Source organism: Alligator mississippiensis, chromosome 3 (genome assembly GCF_030867095.1).
Source record: "Alligator mississippiensis isolate rAllMis1 chromosome 3, rAllMis1, whole genome shotgun sequence".
Taxonomy (NCBI): Eukaryota; Metazoa; Chordata; order Crocodylia; family Alligatoridae; genus Alligator; species Alligator mississippiensis.
In genome coordinates, this window is record NC_081826.1 from 206,297,961 (window position 1) to 206,323,234 (window position 25,274).

At 39.6% G+C, this 25,274-nt stretch overlaps 1 protein-coding gene across 7 annotated transcripts in view; it reads left to right on the forward strand.

Annotated features, from left to right (window-relative positions):
* The first annotated feature begins 1,029 nt into the window (after window positions 1–1,029).
* The window catches only part of ERCC6L2 (ERCC excision repair 6 like 2), a 144,026-nt gene continuing 119,781 nt past the window's right edge, over window positions 1,030–25,274 (forward strand). For 3 of the 7 annotated variants that reach the window (XM_019478065.2, XM_019478064.2, XM_059724844.1), the window contains exons 1-10: window positions 1,033–1,234; window positions 1,893–2,189; window positions 5,370–5,788; window positions 10,773–10,892; window positions 16,245–16,438; window positions 17,591–17,752; window positions 19,245–19,452; window positions 20,976–21,116; window positions 22,623–22,736; window positions 24,092–24,211. In XM_019478065.2, the coding sequence (XP_019333610.1) occupies window positions 2,171–2,189; window positions 5,370–5,788; window positions 10,773–10,892; window positions 16,245–16,438; window positions 17,591–17,752; window positions 19,245–19,452; window positions 20,976–21,116; window positions 22,623–22,736; window positions 24,092–24,211 (1,497 nt within the window). In that variant the 5' untranslated portion in view covers window positions 1,033–1,234; window positions 1,893–2,170. Of the gene's footprint in view, window positions 1,235–1,423; window positions 1,746–1,892; window positions 2,190–5,369; window positions 5,789–10,772; window positions 10,893–16,244; window positions 16,439–17,590; window positions 17,753–19,244; window positions 19,453–20,975; window positions 21,117–22,622; window positions 22,737–24,091; window positions 24,212–25,274 lie in introns of those variants that run through there. The other 4 variants (XM_014608735.3, XM_019478063.2, XM_014608732.3 and 1 more) reach the window with 4 other exon arrangements.

Genomic DNA, 25,274 nt, shown 5'->3' on the forward strand with positions numbered 1-25,274 from the left:
AATGTGTCAGGTCTTTGTTTTTACTGGGTATGTATTTACACCAGCTTAAAGTTACTGCTTAGTAAGTTCTGGCCTGTTCCCACTTGTTCTGCAATAATGTACATGTGCAGGCATTAAGGTGCATTTAATGCTGTGTGTGGATGAATTTGGGACTAAAATTTGTCCCAAGGCAGTCCACACACACAGCGTTACTGCTTAGTAAGATATCTACATGTGTGTTACTGTGCAGTAACTAATTGGGTGTAAATTACATAACTTACATAACTTACTGACCTGCAAGTCAGTCTAAGTCGCCATATTTACTGCATGGTACAGGTGCGCACATGCCAGTACTGCACAGTAATTCAGTTTGGTTGCACAGAAATACAAGAGCAATTCTCATGCTGCAAAGAACTCAGAAAGACTGCTCCAAACTCCTAGTTGAGATCTCTGGGGCCACCTTGTGAATTGCACTTGTTCCCCTAACCATGCTAACAGTGCATGGCACCCTCAAGAGACTCCCCAGGCACCCTAGGATGCCACCGCACCCCAGCAGAGGGCCTCTGCTTGACACCAATAGTCCTCTACCCCCTGCAACCTGCACCTCATCCCACCTTGCACCTCGCCCCATCTCTGTGACTTCATCTGGAGTACAAGACATCCCTCCAGCTTCACCCTGCTTAAAAAAAGAGCCCCACCCTCATGCTCTCCTCAACTCCAGGGTGCCTCACACTCCCCCGTGGGGCATGGCGAAGTGCGGGCAGGCACATGCCCCTGTGGGCCGCACCCTGCAGCTCTCCTAGAAAACCTAAAGCATCTGGGCTGGGAGGAAGGAGAGGACTTCCACAGGGCACCTCATCCAACCCCCTGCCTGAGACATGACCATTCCCCCAGGGCAGGGCAAGTGACTGCTCTCCCGCCCTGCACACGTGCTGAGAGGATGGGGGGAGAATGGAGACCAGGCCAAGCCCAGGCCTGCTACAGCCTCACTAGCCCCGCCCCCAAGAGGAGACTATCGCGAGAATTCCAGACCCCCTCCAGCTTTCTCCGAAACAGGCAGGCGATCGGCCCCCGTCCTCCGTTGCGGCTCCTTTAAGGTAGAATGCCGCCGAGGCACTAGTTCTCGCGAGACTAGGGCGACCGAACCCCGCAGCCTGCAGCGCAGGTGGGTGCGGCCGCTCCAGTGGCGGAGGCCGGAGAGTGGGATGGGAGGAGAAGAGAGGAGCTCCGGCTCCGGCCCCCTCGGGAGGCAGCGGTGAGTACTATCTCCGGCTGACGCCCAGTACTTGCACTGCGGGGAGCAGCCGTTACCGGGTGGGAGAAGGCTCTACCCCGGAGGCGGCTGCGCGCGCAGCGCCCTTCACGTGCGCGCCGTGACGTTGACAGCGTGCAGAAGCGCTGGGGCGGGGCTGGGTGGCGAAGGTGGGACGCTGTGCCCCTCCCCCCGCCGCGCTCTTCCAGGGCTGCAGTGGCAGAACAGGGCGGAGTTAGCGCTGCTGTGTGCCCCCTGGGGCCCTTTCCAAGGCTTTGCTGCCTTCTCGCCCCCGGGTGCAGTTTTAACACATTTGGTACCTTTTCCGTGGAAGGGACCAATGAGTCAGCCCTCTGACTCCTGTAAAAGTTCTTCTACTGCTGGTAAAGGAGCGGTCTGAGCATGATCCGGGAAGGAAAGGACCATGGGTCAGGGTCACACGTGCCAGTTGCCCGGCTGCATCTGGAGGTGGTAAAGCATGTAGTAAATTGATGGGCAGCTAGTTAGATTCACGGTGAGCTCTTCCGAATCGGTTGGGTGTAATGTGTTGCGCAGCAGTGCCAAGGTTTGCCGAGAGTTTGCCTCTCTTTGACCAAGCCTTGTGCTTGTTTCCATGGTCGGCGGGTGGTTGTCTTTTCCAACCAGCATATTTTGTTTGCAGAAGGCAACATGCAAAGCTTCAAGATGTAGCGCAGAGGGAGTACAAACTGCAGCAGTACAGTTATGAACAGCACTGTTGGCATTTCTTGCCCCAGAAAAGGGTCTACAGTAAAATGGTGATCTTGGTCGCGATTGGTGCTCTGCTTCTAAAAGGGGAATGGCTGGCTTCTTTTCCTTCCGTCTGTTAGCAGGTGATGCGAACTCATTGACTTCCCCTGTTACGATTCCCTCCTCATGATTTAATACATTGGTGTCTCAGCCATCTGTGGTTGTAGCAACATGTGTGAAGATATTAGAGGTAAGTTAATATTTATTTGCCTTTTTTTGGAGGGTGATGGGTTTAATCCATATCTGTAGAATGCTTTGAAGATATAAAAATACAGTACCTTGTAAGCGCAAAGTACTCTAAGACCTTAGCAAAATACAAGTTGAATGTTTTATTAACTTTATTGGTAATTGAGCAGAGAAAGCTACTTAATTTTCTGACACAATGTTTTTTCTGTCAGAAAATACAGATTTGTTGGAAGTTACGCATTTAGCATAAACATATTGGTCTGATGAAATTTTGAGGAAGAAATGAATACCTTTATTCCAGTAAGGTCAAAAATTCTGTTTTGACATCCTTACTAAAAAGTATTTCGCCTCTTGTTTTTGTGCTGCACTTCCATTTAAATGTCTATATTTACAAAACTTAAAACAAGAATGGGAATGAAATCTTTCTGTTGATTCAGAATGGTTTCTTTTGTAATCTTTGTTTGGAATAGAAAAGCTTCAAGAGTTCTGGTATAAAATGGTAGAACTCGGCGTGGATACAGTTACACCAATATAAATGTGCTTTTATTAATGTATCGTACAGAAAAGAGAATAATTCTTATATTGGTATATGTACTTTTATAGTGGTAAGCATTGTCTCAATATAGTATCCCTAACTGAAATAGGTATAAGTTGCAAAACCTGTTTGTGGATCAGGCTGTAGTGAATTAACAATAGTATATGCAGCTTTTTTATGGTGCTACCATATTGGATTTTGTCACAAAGATTATCTTATTTCTATTACCCTTGCCTTCTGTTCCTCTTTCCTCTGATTTAATTATACTCAGTTGTTTCATATTGTGTTTGAAGCCATTTGTGGGATGAGCTGTAATCTTTCAGTATATTAATACTATGATTTGCACAGAAGGATCCTAATCTGACTAAATGTTGGATTTTTACCGCAATACAGATAATTAGCATTCATAAAGATCTCTTCAGCAATCAAAGTTTTTTGATTCACACTTGGTTGTTAGCATTCTTCTGGCCCTATACTCTCTTCATATACCTGGAAAAGTTGTTTTAGCTTGTTTTAAAATAAAGGTGCTCCACACTCAAATCATATTTTAACTTCAAGTTTTCTGTTTCTTTATTAGGCATCATATCTAATACCACTTTAATTGAATGACTGCTAGAATATTTTCTCTTTTTTTCAGGAGACTTTCAGATTTTAAAAATGTTAACAGACCACTGTGTATTGTCACTTTATGTATAATCACAGTATTTTACTTCATCAGTTTTAGTTCCCAATTTTGCATATACGTTTTAGGTAGAGTGCAGTTCATCCTTTTTGTTATGTACTTGAAACATGATGTATGTAATGGTAGCAAGGACACTATTTAGTTAAAGATATGTCATTCTAATTTGTAATTATTTCCTGCCCTGAAAATGTATAGACCTTGCAGGAGCCAGGGATAACCACCAAGGAGCCATCAAAAGAATATTAACTTGTGGGTTTTCACATTGAGAGTGGTCTGGGGAGAGGCCAGAGGGTTATATTTCTGCTCTCAGAATCCAAGTTGAAGAACAGATGGCTAGCAGAAAGTGAATTTTACTTAAGTGTTGGAGTCGGTGCAGAAAAGTGCCTAGGAAGGTATCTTCTCGTTGCCGTGAAGTAGAACTCTCTTCTGTTGTTCAAGCCTCTTTGTTCGGTGCTCCTTCCCTATGTAGAGTTCATATGCATAATTCTGTTGTTTCTCGTAACTTTTCCAGGCAGTAGAGGAATGAAATTTAACATTACCCATACAGTTCTGGTGAGCAGTGATGAAACAAATCAATCTGAAGATTATGGGGACAGTTTCGCTGTATGGCGCTTAGTTTCCAAAACAGTAGTAGCAAATTTTAGAATACCTCGTTGCCTCCATTCAGTTTGCCAAGGTTACTTATTTTGTACCCACTGGGCTGCGTCCACACAAGTGTGGACATTTGTTTCCCTGGGGATAAGAAGCAGTGGCACATCTCGGGGTTTTGGGGTCTTCCTCAGGGTCCGGCAGCAGTGATTCTATTGCTGCAGAGACTGGACAGCAGCTGAAGTGTGGCTCCAGCCAGCCAGGCTCCAGTTTTGGGCAGTGCACACTGCCCCTGCATGTATCGCTCCGCTTTTTTTTTTTTCTTGGCGCAGGTTTTTTGGACCTTGGGATGTCCAGGGGTCAAAAAAACCCATAGCAGCTCAGAGAACAGCTGAATGTGCAGTATGTGGCGTCACAGACGTGTCTGCAGCACCACATACCATACGGTCATACTTGTCTGGACACAGTCATGAAGGCTCACTTACTTCATTTAAAAACGCTTGAATTTTATGATAGCTGATGTTTTTCAGTCTCTTCATGACAATTGTGAGCGGATTCTTCAGATCCTTCTGTTCAGTCATCCTTGCTGAGTTGTATGCAGAATATATATAATGGGACTGTTACAGTTTTCAGGATCTGAATCTGGTCTGATGTAAATTTAGTAATTGATGATATGGCCGACTTGGTGGATCAGAAAGTAAGTGTGGGCAGCACCATTCCTTCTACGTGTCTTTTTAAATTCATACACAAAGACGTGTTTCTGTCTAAATATGAACTGCTTCTCTTTTGCTTAACTTTCTTGTCATCGTCCTACTTCTCAGCATATTTGCACTTATGACAGAAATCGTCTATACAGAAGTGCAAATAGATCAGTCAAAATTATTTTAAGTAGACTGACTCTCTGTTCGAGTCATCTAGTCAGATAATAACAGGCTTGAAACCTGCAACTCGTTATGCATCAGTGGATCCCTTATATCTGTGTAGGACTCGATTGATGTCTTCATGGAACAACTAGTGGTACCAAAGTGTTTGATTTTACTAAGTGTTTTTTCATTAATTCTACATTGGTGTCTGTTTCTGTTCGTAATGCATTACTTTGTGCATGTACCCTATTTGATTAAGTGAGGTAGGGCTCATGCTCTGTATTGATCTAGTTAGTCTATAAGGTGCAGATCTACCCTACCTTAGCCATGTTGGTGTGAAGTCAGGGAGAACTACAACTCTGTTTAGTCAGTAGGAAGCATAGTATAGCTTTTTTCCTAATCTTATTTTTGTTAACATGCATTTTGTCAATTTTATTTAGTAAATCCAGTATTACTGTGTAAGTTTGACCAAACATTCTTTTTTCAACAAATTTATTTGTTGTCTTTTCTTCACAGACAGGTGGCATGTTGGAGAGAAATGCCTTGCACCATTTCCTGAAAGTGGGAAACTTTGCGAAGCCACAATAAAGTCTATTGAAAAAGATAAGAATGGAAAATCATTTGCATTAGTATCATTTTTGGATTCTGAAGAAAAGAGAATACTAATAACGAAACTCTATAAAGTCAAAACTGATCGCGGGAAAAGCTTAATATTTGATGATGAAGATCTGGAAAAGCCTTATTTTCCTGACCGAAGGCTTCCGTCACCTGCAGTTGCTTTTGAGTTATCTAAAAATGGGGACTGTATCCCTTATACAATTAATAGATATCTGCGTGATTACCAAAGGGAAGGGGTCCAGTTTCTATATGGACACTACGCTCATAAAAGAGGGTGTATTCTTGGCGATGATATGGGTCTTGGAAAAACAATTCAGGTATCATTTCTCTTTTTTACTTTTTTTTTTAACGAGTAGCTAAAGTACTCCTTTATGAACCAAATTACATATAAAGATTAACTATATTTTAAAGTCACCTATTTAGGAAGTTGAAGCTGTGTGTGTATCTAACTGGAATCCCAATACAAGTCCTGTAGTTTCTGTATTTTGAGACTTGCTACTCATGCATTGTAACACAAGTGAAATAATTCTTGCCTCGTAAAAGTACTTGCAGCATCTTTCTGGACCATCCCAGCTACTGTATCAGTCTTATACTTCTATAAGTATTTTTGACATTCACACAATGGCTTGCATTGTTTTTCACTTATTGTCAAGAATAGAGAAATTTGTGCTGCTCTGAGAAGGACTGTATCTTTACTTTCATCTCTGGAGAGCTTCACCAGATTCATCCTATAATTAGAGCCAAACAGTTTTACTGTATTGTCGTCTCCCCATCAGAAATCCAAGCATTTTGATTTTGGCTCGTCATTATAACTAAAGATGTGAGACAAAATCTTAATGCAAAAAATGGCAGCATTTTTCATCTGTTTTGTATCAGGTGGATGGGATATTCTTTATCTTGTTTGAACTAGAGATTTTTTAAGTTGGAGACATCCTCCTCTTTCGTATATCAAGTCGCCCTCATTGTTAGATTCCTGTCTGAGCTCCTGTCATCCATAAACTCAGGAATTTAGACTGACAATTTTCCTTGCTGCCTCCAGCATTAGAAGTTTCACTATAACTTAATAAGTTTTTCTTTTTTTTTTATTATTTGGAAAAGAGAGAAACATTTGAATTTCTAAAGTATCTTTTTAGGATAACATTTATAAATGCACGGAAGATTTATGTCTTCCTGTTGGTGCTATATCATTCTCATTTTGAATGAAACTCAACTGCCTGATTTGCATTGTGCTCCAACTTACCTTCCCCAAATTTCTTGCTTTTAATGTCAGTTTGAGAACTAATCAAGTGAACTCATAAGCAGCAGGTGTAGAAATATTTTTGTATTTTAAATCACAAGTACCTGATATTTGGCAGAAATTTTAAAGCCACTCATATTTAAATAGCCATTTTACTGCATGTTGCCTTTTATTTGACTTGCTTACACTATTGTTAGCATTTTATAGTGTCTTGTTTATAGCATTGTCCTGCCCTCTGCTCTCTCCCAGAGGATGAGCAGTATAGATTACATTTTTCATATACAAATTGTCAGTTTGTTTTTAATATATGAAACAAAAAGAATTGTCAGGTTTTTTTTTTTCCTTTAGCTTGATGGACCTGTTTTGCTGCTGTTTTAAATAATCATCCAAACAATGAAAAACAAATTGTAAACAGGTTGGTGTCATTAGTCACTGTAAAGAAAATACTTTCATCAAGCTGAATGTAGAATTCCATCTCTAGTAAGTTGCTAGTTTTTTTTGCAACTAATTTTGTTACAAATTTTGTTTGTGTTTTTTGTTTGAATATTTTTTTTCTCTTCAAAATAGAGATCAGGTTTTTTAAAACCTTGATTATCCAGAAGCTTGCTCCCAAAGAGCACAATAGAGCTGGGTAATAGTGACTACCATGCTTGCAGTGGCATGTAACTGTCTGGAACTAGTTAAGTTAATTCTTTGGTCTAGATGCTATAATGTGGAGAACACATTTATTTCCCAAGTGATGGTGTGTATGTGTTTGTGTGGAACTGCCATGTGATTGTTTTAATTACTACATCAAGTTTAATTTAATTCTTTGTTTAATTGCCACATCAAGTTTAATGGAAGAAAGATTGTTTATTTTGGATAACTGTCATATATAGGAAAAATTTGATATTCTTTGTACCCTGGTTTGAGATGCAGGAAGATCAGTTCAGTGCCTGTGTAAGTAAAAGAAATAGGACACCTTCCTCTGTGTGTAGAAAATATGCTTTACATATAAATAGGTATTGATTAAGTACTTAGTATGAATTGGGTAACTTAAAGCTCTCAACATCTCTTCATTATGCTTCTATATGTACTGAACTTCCATTCCTGTCTCAAACCTATGATCTGATTTCTGGACTATGACCAGGCTTCTGGGGACAAAAAAAACCTAAGAAAGTGTGTAAGGGATGAAGTTTTATTCCTCTTTTAAAGATGTTTTAAATAGCAATAAACAAGAGAATGTTAAAAAATTACCATTGTAAACATTTTTTTTTCTTAAACAAGATTTACCTCCTCTTGTTCTTTTACATTGGCCACTGGACATTCTTGTTGCAGTGTTTCTTGGCCCCAGGTGTATAATGTCCATTGTGAAATAGCACATATGAAAGAGAGCTTCTAAAAATGTTCCTCTGTCAATAAAGGAAGGATGTCATTCAAGTATTTACTCAGAATGACAGTGTGGTCTGTTGCTTCATGGACAAAATGCTATTAAGTCCTATGGCTAAGAAGATAAGATTGCAAACTGGAATACTTATTCTGGTTGACTTAATCCTTTCATAGTTTCTCTTATAGGCTTAATGCCAATTTTGTCCCATAGTGAATAATACGGTTTCTATAAATGATATTTCTTCCCTTTTTATACTACATTTAATGCAGTTTATTATAACAGCTCACCACAGTGCTATAGCCAAGATGATCTTGACACTTTGTAAACTTTCCTTTGCAAAAAGTCACTAAAAATTATTTTTAAGAAACAGAGTCAAACATGAAAGTGTCTTCCTAAACTAAATTTCATTTAAATTGGTTTGGCTGGCTTATTTGGAAAGTCAGCATTTAGATGGAGTATTGCATCAACTGTAGTAAGAATAGCATTGTTTTGGGGTTTTTTTTACTAGTGCTACATATTTAACATATTAAGGCCCTAGTTCTACAAACAGTTCTGCATGTTCATCTCTGCTCCTATGTAGATTTCCACTGAAGTCAACTAGGTGAAACTGGCTCAGAGGTCTGCCTGTATGGGATTCAAGATTTAAAGGGCTAAGCAGTTTTGTAATTCTGAACTGTTGTTTAAATCCCATCACTCTGTGTACCCTAGACCAGGGGTCAACAACCTGTGAATTGTTGCCTGAATCTGGCTTGTGAAAGCGGGGACTTTAGCAGTAGAGGGGCTTTTCCTGTTGTGCTGTGTCACAACCCAGCCAAGTGTTTCACCCAAGCCATACTGAGGCAGGGTAGCAGGGAGGAGGGGCAGCAGTGGCCAGGTCCTGGTGCCAGTCTACCTTCAGCCTGAGCTGGGTCATTCCAGCCTGTTGTAAAACATTTTCAGAACTCTGTCCTAGACTTTTCAGCATAAAGATTACTGGGGATTGTCATCTGATAAAAATGTACATAAATTCAAATTTTGGGCAGCCATGCCCATAACCTATCCATGTTGAAGAAAGTTATGGGTAGTTTGCAGGCTTATTTCCTTATATGTATATACAGGGCATTGAAATAACACTAACAACTTAGTGTTCTATGTGCATACATTTTTAGGGGTATACTTCTTTGTCTTGCTATTTTCCATATTGAAAGGATTCTGGTGTACTTCCAAAAGAGGCTAAAACTGGTTAAAGGCCTGATGGGATGATAAAGTTTGAAGCCTTTTTTCCCCCCATTTCCTTAAAATTCTAACTTTATAAGTAGCTGTGCTATAATATTATTATGGAGTTTTCTGTGCGATGACCATACAGGTTGTAGCAGGCCAGAATGGCAAACAAAAATGGTCATTTTGCAGAGCTGATACAGCATTGTTTCTTGAGGGCCTGTCTGTCTCAGCTCTGTTTATAAGGTGTCTAAGGTGAAAAGTCCTTGTACAGGTTTCTCCTTATGCGGTTAATTCTCTGGTTGCCTCCCGCTTTAACTGAAGGAATAACTGGTTACTGTCATGTGGTAGTTTAATAGGGGTATTTTTTTTTCCAAATACATAGAGAGTCTGGAAGCCACTAGAGGATATTATATATGTTGTTTTATTCCTGAGAGGTTTAAAAAATCCTATTGCTAAAATTTACCAAACATGCACAGTTTCAGCAGCCTCTACTGCCTCCGTTTATATGAATTGTCTGTAAGTGAGTTGTGTCCTTTCGCCCCATGGCAGTTTCCTGTTCTTCTGATCCACCTAGTGGCTTTGCCCTTCTTTTGCTTCCTTTATCGCTGCCCTTTCTAGATATTTTTCTAATAGCTCAGGTCTCCTGGTTGGCTGCCTCTTGCCAAAACAGCAGCTGACAGCTTGAGCTCTATCCTGCTACAAACAGCTGTGAGACAGCTGCAAATGGAAGGGCTGGAGCTGGCTGCTGTAAGCATAAGAGGAACTGATGGGCTTCATAAGGAAGAGTACCACTAATGGGAACATAGCTGTCTCTTGCTGTTACTCAGCAGCCCGGGTGGGATTTAAAATTTTGATTGTTCTGGCCAAACTGTCTGATAACTGTGCCTTTGGTTTTTGTTTATTCTGGATCATCCTTAAAAGAATTTAGAGTAGCTCAGACTGTAGGCCTTTCCTTGCCATAGAATGTGTGTATTCCTATAAGGGTCAGAAAGTAATAAATTGCAGTTGAGTTGCCACACTTTATAGCCCCAACCCAAAGCAGAGGGCTAATTCTGAAGCTAGCAGGAAGGGTTTGGAGGTGGGTGGATAAGTAGGAGAGTATGCGCCAGGAATCTGCTAGATCTCAATTTAGACTCCTTCCTTTTCGTTCTCTAGAAGAGAACTTTTGACTAAAGTTAGCTATTCTACTGTTCTCACCATCTCATTTCTGGACCCTATTTCCTCTCCTGCTTCCAAGGATGCTCATTAGAGTTTCTCTTAGCTACTTCCACAGTTATTTTTTACATTTTTCAGATATCTGTTTTCTTTTTTTCTCCTCTACTAAATCCTTTTATCTTATGAACTCTCTTTTCCAGTTTGTCAAAGGTGTATCTCAAGGATGAAATCAACAAAAGCATAGGTTTCCAAGATCCTGCCCTAAATTTTTTGTTGTAGGCGTATTCAAATTTTGTTTGCGTTTTCTGCATAATGACTTCAAACTGGATTCTTTTTCTAGGTCATTTCATTTCTGGCTGCGGTACTGCACAAAAAGGGGACACGCAAGGATATCGAAAACAACATGCCAGATTTTTTACTGAGGACTGTAAAAAAAGAGCCAAAACGTGTCCCTAAAAAGGTACAGCTTATAGTTGAAATTTCATTTTTATTTAAAAAAAACCCAAACTTTTATTTTTAAATAAACACTTACTTGCCATTGTGACAAATGCTTGAATGTTTAGTTTCTATGCTTGGCTACCTAGTTTATACATGAAAATACAGATGTTCATGGATTTATGATGATGCAAATTGGCCTTCAGATTTTTAAACCAAGACAATAGTATGTAGACTTAACAATCACTTGACTAAAGTGTTTAGTGTGGAAATTCACAACAGGGAGGATGAAGCTGAAGGCAGGAGTAGGCTGTAAAGCTTTTGTCAAGCAAATGGAAACCAGTGATATATGGTTATGCTTTAATATGTGGTATTTTGCATACAGGATTGCATTGAAAGTATTAAGAGAAAGGCAAACACTTTGCCTGTGCTGCCTTGAGTCTTTTCTTGAAATATAGCCTTCTGCACTGAATAAGTTTGATCCCAGAGGTTTATATGGGACCCTACCTATTATTTATAATGCAAATGAGAGACAGTTTTATATTTGCAGAACCTGAATGTAACTCCATAGGACAAATAAAAGGTGCATCTTTGGCTATGGCTTTTCCTTATATGAATTTTATATATGCTGCAAATGAAGAATGTTTTAGAGATTCACAGAAAAAGATTGCAATCATTTTTATAAGAGGCAAGTGTTGGGTGAACTAAACCTGTGATGTTATGATCTATTCCTCCTATATTAAATATGCAAAATTGATGGATCAGAGTGACATCACTACAAGCTAAAACAGTTGTACAATTCAGTATGTGGAGTACTAGACAGGCAGTGACTTCAGACAAAACTACATGTCTGCAGGTTATCCAATATGCAGTAATTTAAGGGTATGGATGTTATATGCAGGTTCATTTAAAAAATGTAACTTACTTCCAGGTCATTTTTGATCTTCCAATACAGGGCGTGTTTGACTTTTTCTAAATTTCATTGGCTGTTTTCAACTTGATTGGGCTTGCGTGAGTTGCATGGAACATTTCAAACCTTTTCTTTAACAAAAAATCCCAAAACAAACAAACAAACAAACAACAACAACAAGTCTTGATGACTTCTTGAAATTTTATTCTGCCTTTTAAAAATGTTTAGTGGTTGGATTATGGATCTTCCTATTTTCCCTCCTCTCTGGAGTAAATTAAGTGCAACCTAATATGATGAACTTTATGGGTCCCTTACTGGCAAGTTTGCAATACATACAGTCTTACATAATTTTAAAGTAATTATATACTGTGTATGGAGCATTAGAAGTGGAGGAGGGGGAGAAAAGTTGGATACTTTCAGTTTCATGATTTAATGAGTTAGTAGAGTATACTGCACCTATACAAAGAGATTCTTACATGTGCATAATTGTCTTATACCCTGTGAGAGATCTAGGTGAGGAGTTGTTTAAAAATAAAAAATTAAATTTCCTTTTTAGGGTTATTTTATTTCACCTTTATTTTTTGATATACCAGATCTTTAAGTTACCTAAAAATCATGTTTCTGGAAACATACAATATTTATATCCAGTTTCTGAAAGCATATATTGCTTCCTGGCCTTTCGGAAAAGATCAAGTTTAGACAAGGAAGAGTTGAAGAAACTTGCTGATGAGGTCCAGTTCTTTAAAAATGATAGGGAAACGAGGGCAAATGTATTGAGGGTAAGCAAGATGTAAGTAGCTGTCTGTGACAGAGGACAAGCTTGGGGCCAGGTCTCATGCCAGCCCACCCACTTGTCTCTATGAGGCAGTCCACCCTGTCGCACCTGCCACAACTTTGCTGTTCTCAAACTGGTGGTATATGTGGGAGGCTACCCATTACATGCCCCGATGCCCAGGGGGTGCGGCTCCAAACCTCCCCTACACCGCAGCCTATGCCTCGCAGATGGCATCCATTGTGGCATTATGCTCCTGGCCTAGAGCCAGGCCAAGCTTAGCCCTCTCTGTCAGGCCTCTTTCACACACATTCACACCACCCTCCTCTTACTAGGGCCTCTCACGCTCCACCCCCTCTCTCACAGGGTCTCTTTCTCACATCGACAACTTGTTCCGCCTTGCTTCCTCTTGGAGCGGCTTCCATAGACTTTATCCGGATCATGTCTTGCGTGGCAGACGTACAGTCTCTTGGGCCACTCCCGTAACCCTCACTTGGGTAGTGACCAGCCAAGTTCCTGCCCTGGGCCAAGCTTGCCCTGGCCCCTCCTGGGGCAGCTTTACATAAACATACACAGACACACACTGGGCCCCTGGCCCCACGTACTGGGGCCTAGTGTACCTAGTGTTGTGGAGGCTAGGGGTTAAGGCACCCTGACCCACCTTTCACCAGGGTGGTAACTGGCCTGGCATTTCCTGGGGACTCCCATACCGCCAGGCCACCCATCCCCGGCAGGGTGCAGTTTTAGGTCATGCCCAGAACCAGGAACCTCCAAACCATCCCCATAAGCTCCTGCCCTTATCACCAAGATGTTTCATACAGCCTTTCAGCCAGGCAGTGTTTCTGCCTGGGCTGCCAGCAGCAAACTGTTTATATAGGCAGCCAGTGTTTTAAAATGGCTGCCACAATCAAGCACCTGCTGGCTGCTTGACTCAGATGAAGAAATTGAGATACTGAAGTCAAATCAGCTTTTCAAGGCATCTCAACCAGGAACCTAGTTCTCCTAGTTCTATGCCCATTCAAGTAGCCCATACTGATTACTGATATGCTTCTTGTAATGGGTACTATAGAGTGCCCTTAGTTTTAGTTTAGGACATCCACATACTTAATACAAAACAATGTAGCGTTTTTAAAGGCAAGCTTAAAATACTTTAAACAAAAATCAGTTTAATGCAGAGCAACTCTGCTGTAGCAATGGTTAATATCTCTAATGCCTACAGCAAATTTTAAAAGGAAAGAAACATGTTAATCAATGGCCACATAGATTCAGGTTCTTGTAGAAGAATTGCTGCTCTTCCAGGAGAAGCCACGAATATACAGATGTTCAGGCTTTTTCTCTCGGAGCAAAAAAAGGGCTGCTCCAAGGGAAAAATAACCTTGGGACAACCAGTGTTAAATCATTTCCAGGACAGTTTTTCCTGAGAGAATGAATAGCTGTATGCATTCTCCTCTCGTCTGACAGTCCTCCAGTATCCCAGGGTGCTTTGCTCCCTCTCCACTCCGGCCATGCAGGAAACAACATGATTTCTTTACAATCCTTGTGTTGTGCAGCAGGGAGACAGACTAACTCTGGTTGCCCTGTGCCCTCCTGCCATTTTGTTTGCGGGCAGACTGAGAGAACTTGCTGAGCATTAGGGCTGCGTGAAATTTTTCTGGTTGTTTCGTTTCGACATTGTTTTGACTCATTTCAAGCTCGAAACAGTGAAATCGATGTGAAACGAAGGGCTTTAAAACAGCCATGAAACAAAATGAGGCTAGTCGAAATGTTTCAAAGCAGCCAGGTGGTGGGAGACAAGGGAGAACCAGGTCTTGTTCCCAGCGGCTCTGCAGCTCCATGTGGCTCAGCCGGGAGTGCAGCCCTGGCTCTCCCCGTCTCCTGCTGCTGGGCTCCAGGAAGCCAATGGCAGTGCAGGGGAAGGGAACTGAGCCCGGGCTCAGTTCCCCTCCCCAGCACTACGATTGGGCTGGGGAAGGCAACTGAGCTCAGACTCAGTTCCTCTCCTCAGCACTGCGATCGGGCTGGGGAAGGCAACTGAGTCCGATTGCTCAGTTCCCCTCCCCAGCCCTACAATCGAGCTGGGGAAGGCAACTCAGCTCAGCTGGGCTGAATTCCTGTTCCCAGCCTGATTGTAGCGCTGGGTAGGGAAACTGGGCAATTGGGCTCAGTTCCCTTCCCCAGCCAATGGATCCCAGCGCTGGGGAGGGGAACTGAGCAGTTGGGCTCAGTTCCCTTCCCTAGCTCCCCAGTCCGAGGCAGGAGCACCCATCTTCCCTCCCTCATCTGGCAGGCAGATTGGGGGCCCACAACCCCAGGAGGACTGGCACAGCCCCCCCAGCCCTCCCAGGGTTGCGGGCCCCCAATCTGCCTGCTGGATGAGAGAGGCTCTTTCAAGCTTCCCCATTATAGCCTATGGGCAAACCATCTAAACAGCATGAAAACAGTGTCAGTGTTTTAACTAAATGAAACGGAACAGCGGTTTTGAATTGGAACGAAATTCAAAACAAAACGCTGTTCCATCAAAACCTCGAAACGCAAGTTGAAACGAAACAGTGCTGTTTCACACAGCCCTACTGAGCATGCTGAGAGATGTGCACATGGCTATACAATGTTAGCATTGCAAGCTCTCTGATCGTCAAGGGCTCAGCATTTCAGTGTCTGTTCAGGTGTCTTCCTGGTAGAAAATGTTACCAGAGACTAACCTGGGAGAATTATCTCTTATCATATGAACACAGCTAGTGTGTTCAAAGCTAGTTCTCCCAAGTATCATCAATATACTAATGAGATAATTACTTCGCAAGTGTGTATATTTTTGATGTTTCTATCATTTCATAAGAATGATGGCTGTATGCTAGCATGATGTTCATAAAGATGAGTCAGAAGACCTGATTCTGTTAAAACATCTGTTAGCTTTGTGAATTTGCTTAGATTTCTTTTGTCCCAGATTTCCCAATATATAAAACAGGTTAAAAATTCTGAATGTGATTTCTGTGGAAGTGCAAAATGGTGGTTTTTTCCCCATTATGTTGTCAAATTTTTTCCTAAAATATTTGAATTTCATAATTTCCATGTCCATGTTGAAATAGATTTCATGTTACGAGTAATTTTTTTAATAGTAGAACTTGAGTTATTGCTGTTATTGATTGGAAAAAAAATATTTCTGCTGGAATCACCTTACTTGTATGGGTTCTTTGAAAACAGTGGCTCTCAATCTTTTTAGACCCCAGGCACCTTTTGAAAAATGCCAACTCTTAGTTTTCACTTGTTTGACTACAGAAAAATAGAGTAATTTCTGTGTTACAAAGAACTCAGACCGTAACAGCTCAGAATTGTTTTAACACTACCTATTCCTATATGAAACATTTGGATTTATCCTGTGAATCATGTTTGTGCACCTAATGTTGTTCAGAACCCTTGAAAGGATGGATCTCGAGGCACCTTGGGATGCTGTGGAACTCTGCTTGGGAACTGCTGCTCAAAAAAAGGCTTATGTTTTGAGTTTTGCTGTCTACAATTCAGAAAAGAGTTCTTTTCCTAGAACTATATGCAAATAGGAAATGCTTTGTTCATGTAAAAGAACAAGATCATATTTTTGTCAATTAAATATAACTCAGTATTCTGATTTCTCTGTGACAGTTCGTGATAAAATATATTTGCCATGGGTTCTGCAGTAATATCACAACACTATTTATTTTTAGACTTTCCTGATTGTGGCTCCACTTTCTGTGCTATATAACTGGAGGGATGAATTGGACATATGGGGTTATTTCAGGATTGGTGTTTTACATGGCAGTCAAAAAGACAATGAACTGACTCGTATTAAACAGGGGAAGTGTGAAGTTGTACTTACAACATATGAAACGCTTCGTCTCTGTTTGGATGAACTTAACAGGTAACCAATCTCTTATTTATTTTATTTTATTTTCCAAACATCGTTTGTTGAAAGGGAGGGGAGATTGTATACCCATAACTAATGAATTTGCCAGACAGCATTGCTGTAATGAATTGCTTCTGAAAAAGTAGTTATTAGAACAAGGATGTCAAACTCGTTTTGCCCTGGGCTAGATCTGGACTCAGCTCTTGCGACAGGGAAGTGTTGTTAATCCCTGCAGGTCACTTAATACTGCTTCACTCACACTTGTTTTTAATACAACCTTTGTAGACTCTCTCTATATTTCTCTCTTGCATGACTAAATTAGTGCACACTGTTAGTGGGATGCGCATTAACACAGAGACTGTCTTGCATGCAACTAGTCCTCCATTTGTGATGTCACAGGTTGCCTTGACTCATTTTCATGATCACCCAATATTTCCATAGCGATTTCTACAGTTTTTCTACAAACTTGCTCCAAGCTTATGAGGAATGGGATGTTCCTTAATACCTTGAAGACTTGATAAGAATTGAGGTCAGATGTGAAATTCCCGCTTTCCAGTTTTTCTGCTATAGTTTCAGGGATTTTTTCAGTAAAACAGTTCAGCACCAGTCATGTAAATATTATAAACATTTATCATGCAAAATTGTCCTTAGCACCAGATTAATGCTTTCAGACTTTGGAAGGCTTTCTCTTTCACACAACAGATTTGGTTTTATTATTGCAAAGTTGCTTTACAAAAGGAAGCTATATTCCTACAATAAGAGAAGCTTGAAATCTACTCAGTTTAAAAAAAAAAAATAATTTAAATTTCTAACACTGCATCTTTCTGTCCTTTTGCAGCCCATATGGCTCTAAATCTCTATTGTTCATTCTATTGAAATGTTATTTCTCATGCCTTTTTGCGTGAACAATTTGAATATAGTAAACCTAATTTATATGCATCGTGGTGTGAAATATATCAATTGAAAAACAGATTATATGATTTGGTTTAAGTTATGATATCAAAGCATTTGTAAAAATTAGTTCTTTGAAATCTTTTTTAGGTCGATAGCATTGTTATCACTCATTCTTTGTTTAAAAATATGAGGAAAAGTGGCTAGTTCTTAGTACTGCATGTTAGTGGAATGATGGAAGCATCGTGTAAGACTGTATTTCTTGTTGATCCGCAGTGTAGAGTGGTCTGCTGTCATTGTAGATGAAGCACACAGAATCAAGAATCCGAAGGCTCAAATAACTAAAACTATGAAAGGCTTAAAATGCATTGTCCGCATAGGTCTTACTGGAACCATTCTTCAGAACAACATGAAAGAACTTTGGTGTGTCATGGACTGGTAAATAAAACATTTTAACTTATTTATTGGGATTGAACATTTACATCTGTTAACCTGAAACATGGTATGGTGGGCGTAGTTTGGGGCTCAGCAGCATCCAGAAAATGTCCCAGTGGAAATCCTAGTATTCTTTCCTTGTGTACATTTGGAAGGTCATTTAGGGTACATCCTGAGATGCTTGGTGTTTCCTGATTTAGTCTTGGTTTGCACTTATTTAGTAAACATATAGTCTTCCATGTTCTCTTGCTTTTTTGGAAAGCTGTAAAGCAAGTGATTGGCTCTTTCCTTTTTTTCTTGTCTACCCCTCTGCACTCATCTATTTCCATCCTCCACACACCAACAACGTATAGAGTGGCTGGTGGCCCTGCTCCCAGCTCTCTCACTGATGTAGCTGGTAAATTACAGATGCTTAATGGTGATAATTCATTTATATTCCAGCACTACTCCAAAAGTACTAAGTTTTGTTCAGATACATAGGAAGCAACAGTTTCTGCTCTTAAGAACTTTGGAGGGAAGAGATGCTAGATGAGAGAATGGAATACAGATTAAAACAAAATAGTCTTTCCTGTGAATACTTTGCTAAGAATAAATTTTAAATATAGAAGAAAGTGCGAGATCTGGAAGGAGAGTGGCTAATGCAAAGCTTAATGCAGCATGTAAGCAATTAAAACTCCAAGACTATGTTAAAATCTAAGAGTGAATTGCGTCAAAAATGCATTAATGAGTTTCTCATGCTTTAATAAGTTTTACTGTAGATTTAATTCTATCCTATCTATGATCTGATTTAATAAAGCTGTAAGAGCCCAAGTCAGATTTTTTTCAAACCTTGATGCCTAAGCCCCTTATATATAGTCTCTGGGAGTTTATAAATGTGCTCAGGGGGGATAGGGGGCGCATTTTAATTAGAGTGGCTCTAAGAGCCACTTTAATTAAAGTGCCTGGAACATTACATGTATCAGTGTCCCAGTGCTGAAAAATAGCAGTGGGTGTGCTTTAACTAGTTTAGTTAACTTTAGTTAAAGTGTCCCCTGCCATTTTTCAGAGTGGGGACGCATGTGATGCTGGAGTCTGCTGGAGCGTGGCAATTACCATGTTCCAGCAGACTTGATTAATCAAGTCTGCTCCGACACGCTGTAATTACAGTGCATCAGAACAGCCTCTCTGCATGTGTATACACTCCCCTAATTAATAATTGTCTGATTCTTCAGAGACCCTGAGCACCTGTAACTCCTATTTGCTTGGCAACGATTTGCAGGTTCCTTTTATTTGGTGCCTAAACTGAAGATCATAGTATTTTCATCTGAGCGCTTAATATTTGCTAATAGACTAAGAAACATTTATATTCATATACATGTCTCTTAAAATAACTAACACCAAAGCAATGAATAAGAGTTCTTGCTGTTAGTCAGTAGCTTGTCAATGGAGAAATCTGTTCTGCTTGGAGTTCAGCAAATGTCTGCTGATTGTGTGTTTGTTTTGTTTTGTTTTTTAGGGCTATACCAGGACTTTTGGGTAGCAAAGTATATTTCAAGAAGAAATTTTCTGATCCAGTGGAGCACGGCCAGAGGCATACTGCAACTAAAAGAGAGCTAGCAACAGGTCGTAAGGCCATGCAGAAGCTAGCAGGAAAAATGTCTGGCTGGTTCCTGAGACGTACTAAGGCTCTTATTAGTGATCAGTTACCAAAAAAGGAAGACAGAGTGAGCCATTTTAACACTAATGAATATGTGCCATAGTTTGTTCTTTCTGACTTTTCTGTACCGTATGTTTAACAGTTTATAGTTCTGTTTATGGTTCAGATGTGAGATTTGTCGAAGAGTTCCTAAGTCCAGGATTATAAGCAAGAATGCTTGGATAGTAGCATACTTTGTTCAAATAATTACTTGTGCTTGCATGTTCAAATGGAGTTAATCAGGCATGGAAATGCCCAGTTAGACCTCTGAGCAGTGATTCACATATATAAGATACTCAGTTTATTTTTACATTTGTAATTGTGTGCCAAATCCAAAAATTTTTGCAGGAAACCTTGCTCTCTTGAAAGACCGTGTAGGACTTCTAAACTTAGTCTGATAGCATATAAATTAAGACTTCTTAAAAGCAATTTAGTCTAATTCTTACCTTCCATTTAAAAGAACACTTATTTTTTTAAAAACCTTGTTACCATAGGCTTTTAATCCTGTTTATATGGTGCCATTATAAACTTCAAGTAAAGCGTTTATTCATCTTAATCATTTTAATTTAGGATGTGTTGTTGAATATGATGATATCCCTAACAGGCAAGCAGAAATACATTTATTAAGTGCACACATTTTTTTTTGCAGCTGTTCTCCCCCACCCCACAATTTTCTATTTGTGCTTCATCCAGGCCATATAATAATGTCATCTAAATTGTCTTGTAAAGAAAAGATTAACACAAATGTCAGTCGCTTTCTTTTCTAAGTCTAGCAGGTTTTATTCTTCTCATTCTCTTGTTAATGTGAGTATATGTTCAAGTTACTGTTGCATTATGATAGCACAGCATGGTGCTGCTGCTGCGTGGGTGGCCTAGGTTGAGGAATGATCTTGGGATTTCTGTCTCCTGCTGGTTAAGACTAAAGATGTCATGGAGATGCCACCCATGGTCTCTGAGGGGAGGGATAAGAGTTTTGGCCATATCACTATAGAGATCCTTTCCTTCTCATTTCTTTGATTTACAGTGTCAGTGGCCACCTTAAATTTAACTGTCTTTTTATCCCTGCTGCCTGCCATACTAAACCACAACAGTTAGTGCCAAAGAAGGAATAAACAATTAGTTTATTATGCTTTTGGACTAGACTGATAGAAATCCTTGTTGTTATGATTAGGCTCTTTAGTTGCCCTCATACCCCCTCTCCCCTGGCTTTCTGCTGTCTTCCCCAGAAAAAGGCTACAGAAAACTTAGTGGAAATATAACAGTAAAATGATTGTTATAGTTTATGAATTCTCTTAGGAGTAATGGCAAACTTAAAATTGAGATAAAAATAGCTATATTTACTCACTGACCACATTTTCACACTTGTATTGGAGCGTAAGGATCCAGGTCTTTTCGAGGGAAACAAATGTAGGTGTTTGGGTAATAACACAACACAAATTTATTTGTTCCTTTTTTTACTCCTAGTGTTTGAATATTTTGTTTTATATCTTTTATTTTGGTGTTGCTTCTGCATGTTTCATGTGATTGTATTTTGGGCTTATATTTTGGCAGATAGTGTACTGTTCCCTGACAGAATTTCAGAAAGCAGTATATCAGGCTGTATTGGAAACAGAAGATGTAAACTTAATACTACGAGCATGGGTACCCTGCAGTTGCAGTAGTGGACGTAGAAGAAAGAATTGCTGTTACAAAGTAAGAACTTTTTTAGTGACTTAGGTTTCAGGATTTGTAATTTGTGTTATTTGCCCTTGCGGATTTGAAAACTGAAAGGGAACATAGTTCAGAGTGACTGTCGCTGTCCATTTTGCAGGTCTTGAACCCTGTAGGTCCCCATCAGAAGTGGAGCATCTGTAGATCTACTTTTTTCCCTCCCTGTACCCACCTACAGGTTAAAGCTGATATTTGCTTGCAGATTTTTTTTTTTTTAAAGCAATTTCTGGTAGAATAGAAGCTGCCCCCCCCCCCATACATATTTAATTATTGGGGGTGGGGGAGGAATTTGGGTTACTTGTCATGGCAACTTAACCCATTGGTGAGTGCACAGGATTTAAGTTGTTAAATCCCTCTACTGGACCTTGGCTCTTTAGTTCAGCCAGGGTACAGTTCCCAAGGTACAGGGAACCTTATGCAGAGTTGCCAGAGTAGCACTATCAGATCATACTTTTAGCCCTGGAGGTTCTTGGTTCACTTCTCGGTGTATTGGCCAACAGCAGTTGTCACATTAATGAGGGCTTAACTGGGGTTTGAACTTTTTGGCCAGCACACTAGGAGCTAAACAGGTGACCTCCAGGTCTAAAAGCAAAAGCTTCTCACAGTTTGACCTAAAGATCCCCAAACCCCTATAGTTGAGGGCTCGTTCCCTCAACTATAGGTGAATTGGGCACAAAGGATTTGTAGTGCCATTGTAGTTGCCATTAAAGAATATACTTGCTGATAGTTTTGATGCCTTGGAGTCTGAAATTAGAGTAAGAAATATCAGCGTTCCAGAGATGATGTTTTCTAGTAAAAAACATGGTGTTCATCTGTGTGAACAGTACCTACCACCATCAACTCTCAGTTGTGATTGGATCTTTGAGGCACTGCTTTTATAAGTATAAATAATAGCCTTCTGTAACAAATACACTATCTACAAAAACTACCAGGTAAGGAAAACTAGTTTTGAGAACTACAAAATTCAATTAAAAGAAAAGAACAATGAAAAGTTATATACCAAAAAAAACCTATGAAATTACTATGTAACACACAGGTGACATTCAAATCAAGTTGAAATTGCAAATCTAGCATCTATCAATAAATGGAATTGAGTAACACTTGTAAGTGGAATAAAAATATCAAGCTATATTAGATGTTCCTTACATACTTAACATGGAGACATAAATGAAAATGCATATACTAATTCCATCTATTTTATATAATGTTATTGATGCTGCATTAGAAATACATATTTTGTAGATGTTCCAAATTACTTTGATTATGATACTTGTGTCATTGTAAAATATCTTCAGTATATTGAAACTTGAGCCATATTAGCAATTGTTGGGTAGGGCATCACTCAGATGGCTATGATGCTAATTCAGATTGAAATTGATTGTAACATTTCTACATTTAACTTGTTAGGATCTGCTTTGTTTTGGGATGTTGATATTTTTCTAATGTGCCGGTACTTCTAAAAAAATCTCTTGTGACATTTTTTTACAGACAAATTCCCATGGTGAAACTATGAAGGCACTTTATTTCAGTTACCTGACAATCCTTCGAAAGGTTGCTAATCATGCTGCCCTGTTACAGACGGAGAACACCAGTAAACAGCAGGTTGGTTTCTGAATGTGCCAAAAGAGCAAAGCTATGGAAAACATGTAGAAGGAGACCAATTTAGTAAAATGTCTTACTATAGTAGCTACTGTTAATTGTGACTAGCCTCTACTCTTTACCTTTATTTTAGCCTCATATTTTAGCTCTTGTTGCCTTGTAACTGTTTTGCTCAACAAGCTAGCTGGAATTAAGGTGCTTTGTTTAGTTGCTTAGTCTGATCCTGCTCCCATACAGTGCTGTGGTAAAACACACATTGACTTCAATAGCACAGAATGGGGCCCTTTTTCAGTGACCTTCACTAGTGACTAGAGACATCACACAGCAACACTTTTTTTCATTAGTGATTGAATGACTTTTAAAAAATGAATTCTGATGACACAGGAAAACCATGTTGAAGTAAGTAAGTACTTTTATTGTTATAGCTAATAATGTAGGTAGTTGCTAGTAATTTAGTTTTGTTTGTGAAAAGAATTCAACAAGGGTGGGCCTCCCTTTGTTGAGGGAGGAAAAAAACCCAAGAAGCTGGTGTTGGCATACACAACCATTTTCTTGAATTCACCTTAGTTCCTCTGACGGAAGGCAGTGCTATACATAGAACCAGTTTAAAAAAATGATGCCAAATTTATCTTTAAAATCCTGAATGAATAAAAGATCTGTGTGTTAATCACCTCTGATACTACTTCTTAAAGAATTACTTCACCTTCAGTACCCACAACAATTGATATTATAATTCATTTATTATTATTAGTGTCTTAATCTTTGTACTTCCCTGTGTATCCTACATTTTGTATCTTTTTACTTATAATGCCTTTCAGACAGGATGTTTGTGTTTAGACTTGCTCCAACCATATGGTGTGCTAGTAATAAGCCTTAAAAAATTGAGCTGAGGTGCTGTCAGTAGTCCTATTGTCTTTTGAGCCTTCCCAAAATCTTGAGGTAATGGACCTTCTCCATCAGGGAACCAGAACTTTGCAATTTTATGTAAAAAAAAAAAAAAAAAAAAAAAAAAAAAATGTCCACTGTAGGTATTTTTTTTCAGAATAAGGCAAAATGCTTTACCTTTGTAAAGAAAAGATGCCTAGTAATGTTCAGACAGATTCTAGTTAATACACTCCTGATTTGTAATATGGAGCTACTTACTCCTTTTGAAAATAGCACTTGGGGTTTTAGCTTATTCTTAACAGAGTCTGCTGTATTAGAGCATCTCTCTTGAGTACAATTGACTTAATTATTTTCCCCTGCCAGTTTTATTTCAGTCAGTTTCAGTCTTACGGACTATGATAGTACTAGGGATAGTTTAATGCAGAAGTCTGTTTCTTTTGTTTCTGCTCATCCATTTTCTGCTTTGCTTTTAGAAAACTCATATCAAACGGGTTTGCAACCAAGTGTTTTCCAAGTTTCCTGATTTTGTTCAGTTAAGCAACGATGCAGCCTTTGAAACTATTTCTGATCCAAAATACAGCGGGAAAATGAAGGTAATGCCTAAATGCCTATTTACTTGGAAAATCAAATCACTGTTGTATGATTTTGGGTCTCAGTGAGTGCCAATTTTCTTTCATTTATACTGTTTGTTAAACGTGATGATAATGATAATTCTGCTACCAATGTGTCTATAAGCCTGAGTCATGGGCTAGGACACCACTGTGCCAGGTGTGCTGCAAAAGCAGAACAGGAAGATGCTGTTTATCCTAAAGGGCTTATATCCTAGGTAGAAGGCGAAGTGCAACGACAGATGGACAGGGACCCTGGGAATCTAAAGAAATGGAGGCACCATGGTTCATTCTGATAGGTTATGGATTCAGCACATCAGTAGCCTAACCACTAAATATTGTTTTTAGTCCTCACAGCAAAGGACAGTTTTAAGGAGAACAGTGTTGTGGCTTTGTAGATATTTATGGGACGCTTCTTCTAAGCTTTAGAAGTAGTATTGGAGAAAGCAGAAAGGTGCCTGTTTTAAAAAACCACTTGATGTTGGGAGTTGGCCGTGTTATGCTGAATGAAAGAAATTCATGGAATTTCTAGTGAAGGCTTATGAATGGCCCTATTTGTTCTTATCAGATACTTCTGTATTGGAGTACTTACATGAATTCAAATGATAGTCCTTCAGTACGGTGGCTCTCAACCTTTTTAGACTCCAGGCAGACCTCAAAAATGCCAACTTTTAGCTGTCACTAGTTTCTTGAATACAAAAAAAAATAGGGCAGTTCAGCAGAAACCAAGAAAGATGGCAACAGGTCAGAATGTTTTGGGCACTGGATTCCTATTTGAAATCTTTGGGGTTTATCTTATGAATCATGTATAGGTGTTTGTGCATCTAACAGTGCTAATGTTGCATGACACCCTGTAGCACCTTTAAAGGAATCTCACGGTACCCTGGCTTTAGCTGTAGAAGGAGCAAAAAATGGGATGATAAAGTTTAAATTGTAGTCTAAAAAATCATGTGAGCAGCAGCATGGATCCATCCACAGATGGATGTGTACAAGACTGGATTGCTTTAATTAAAAAAGCCTGGAACAGAACCTCATCTGCGTGGATAAG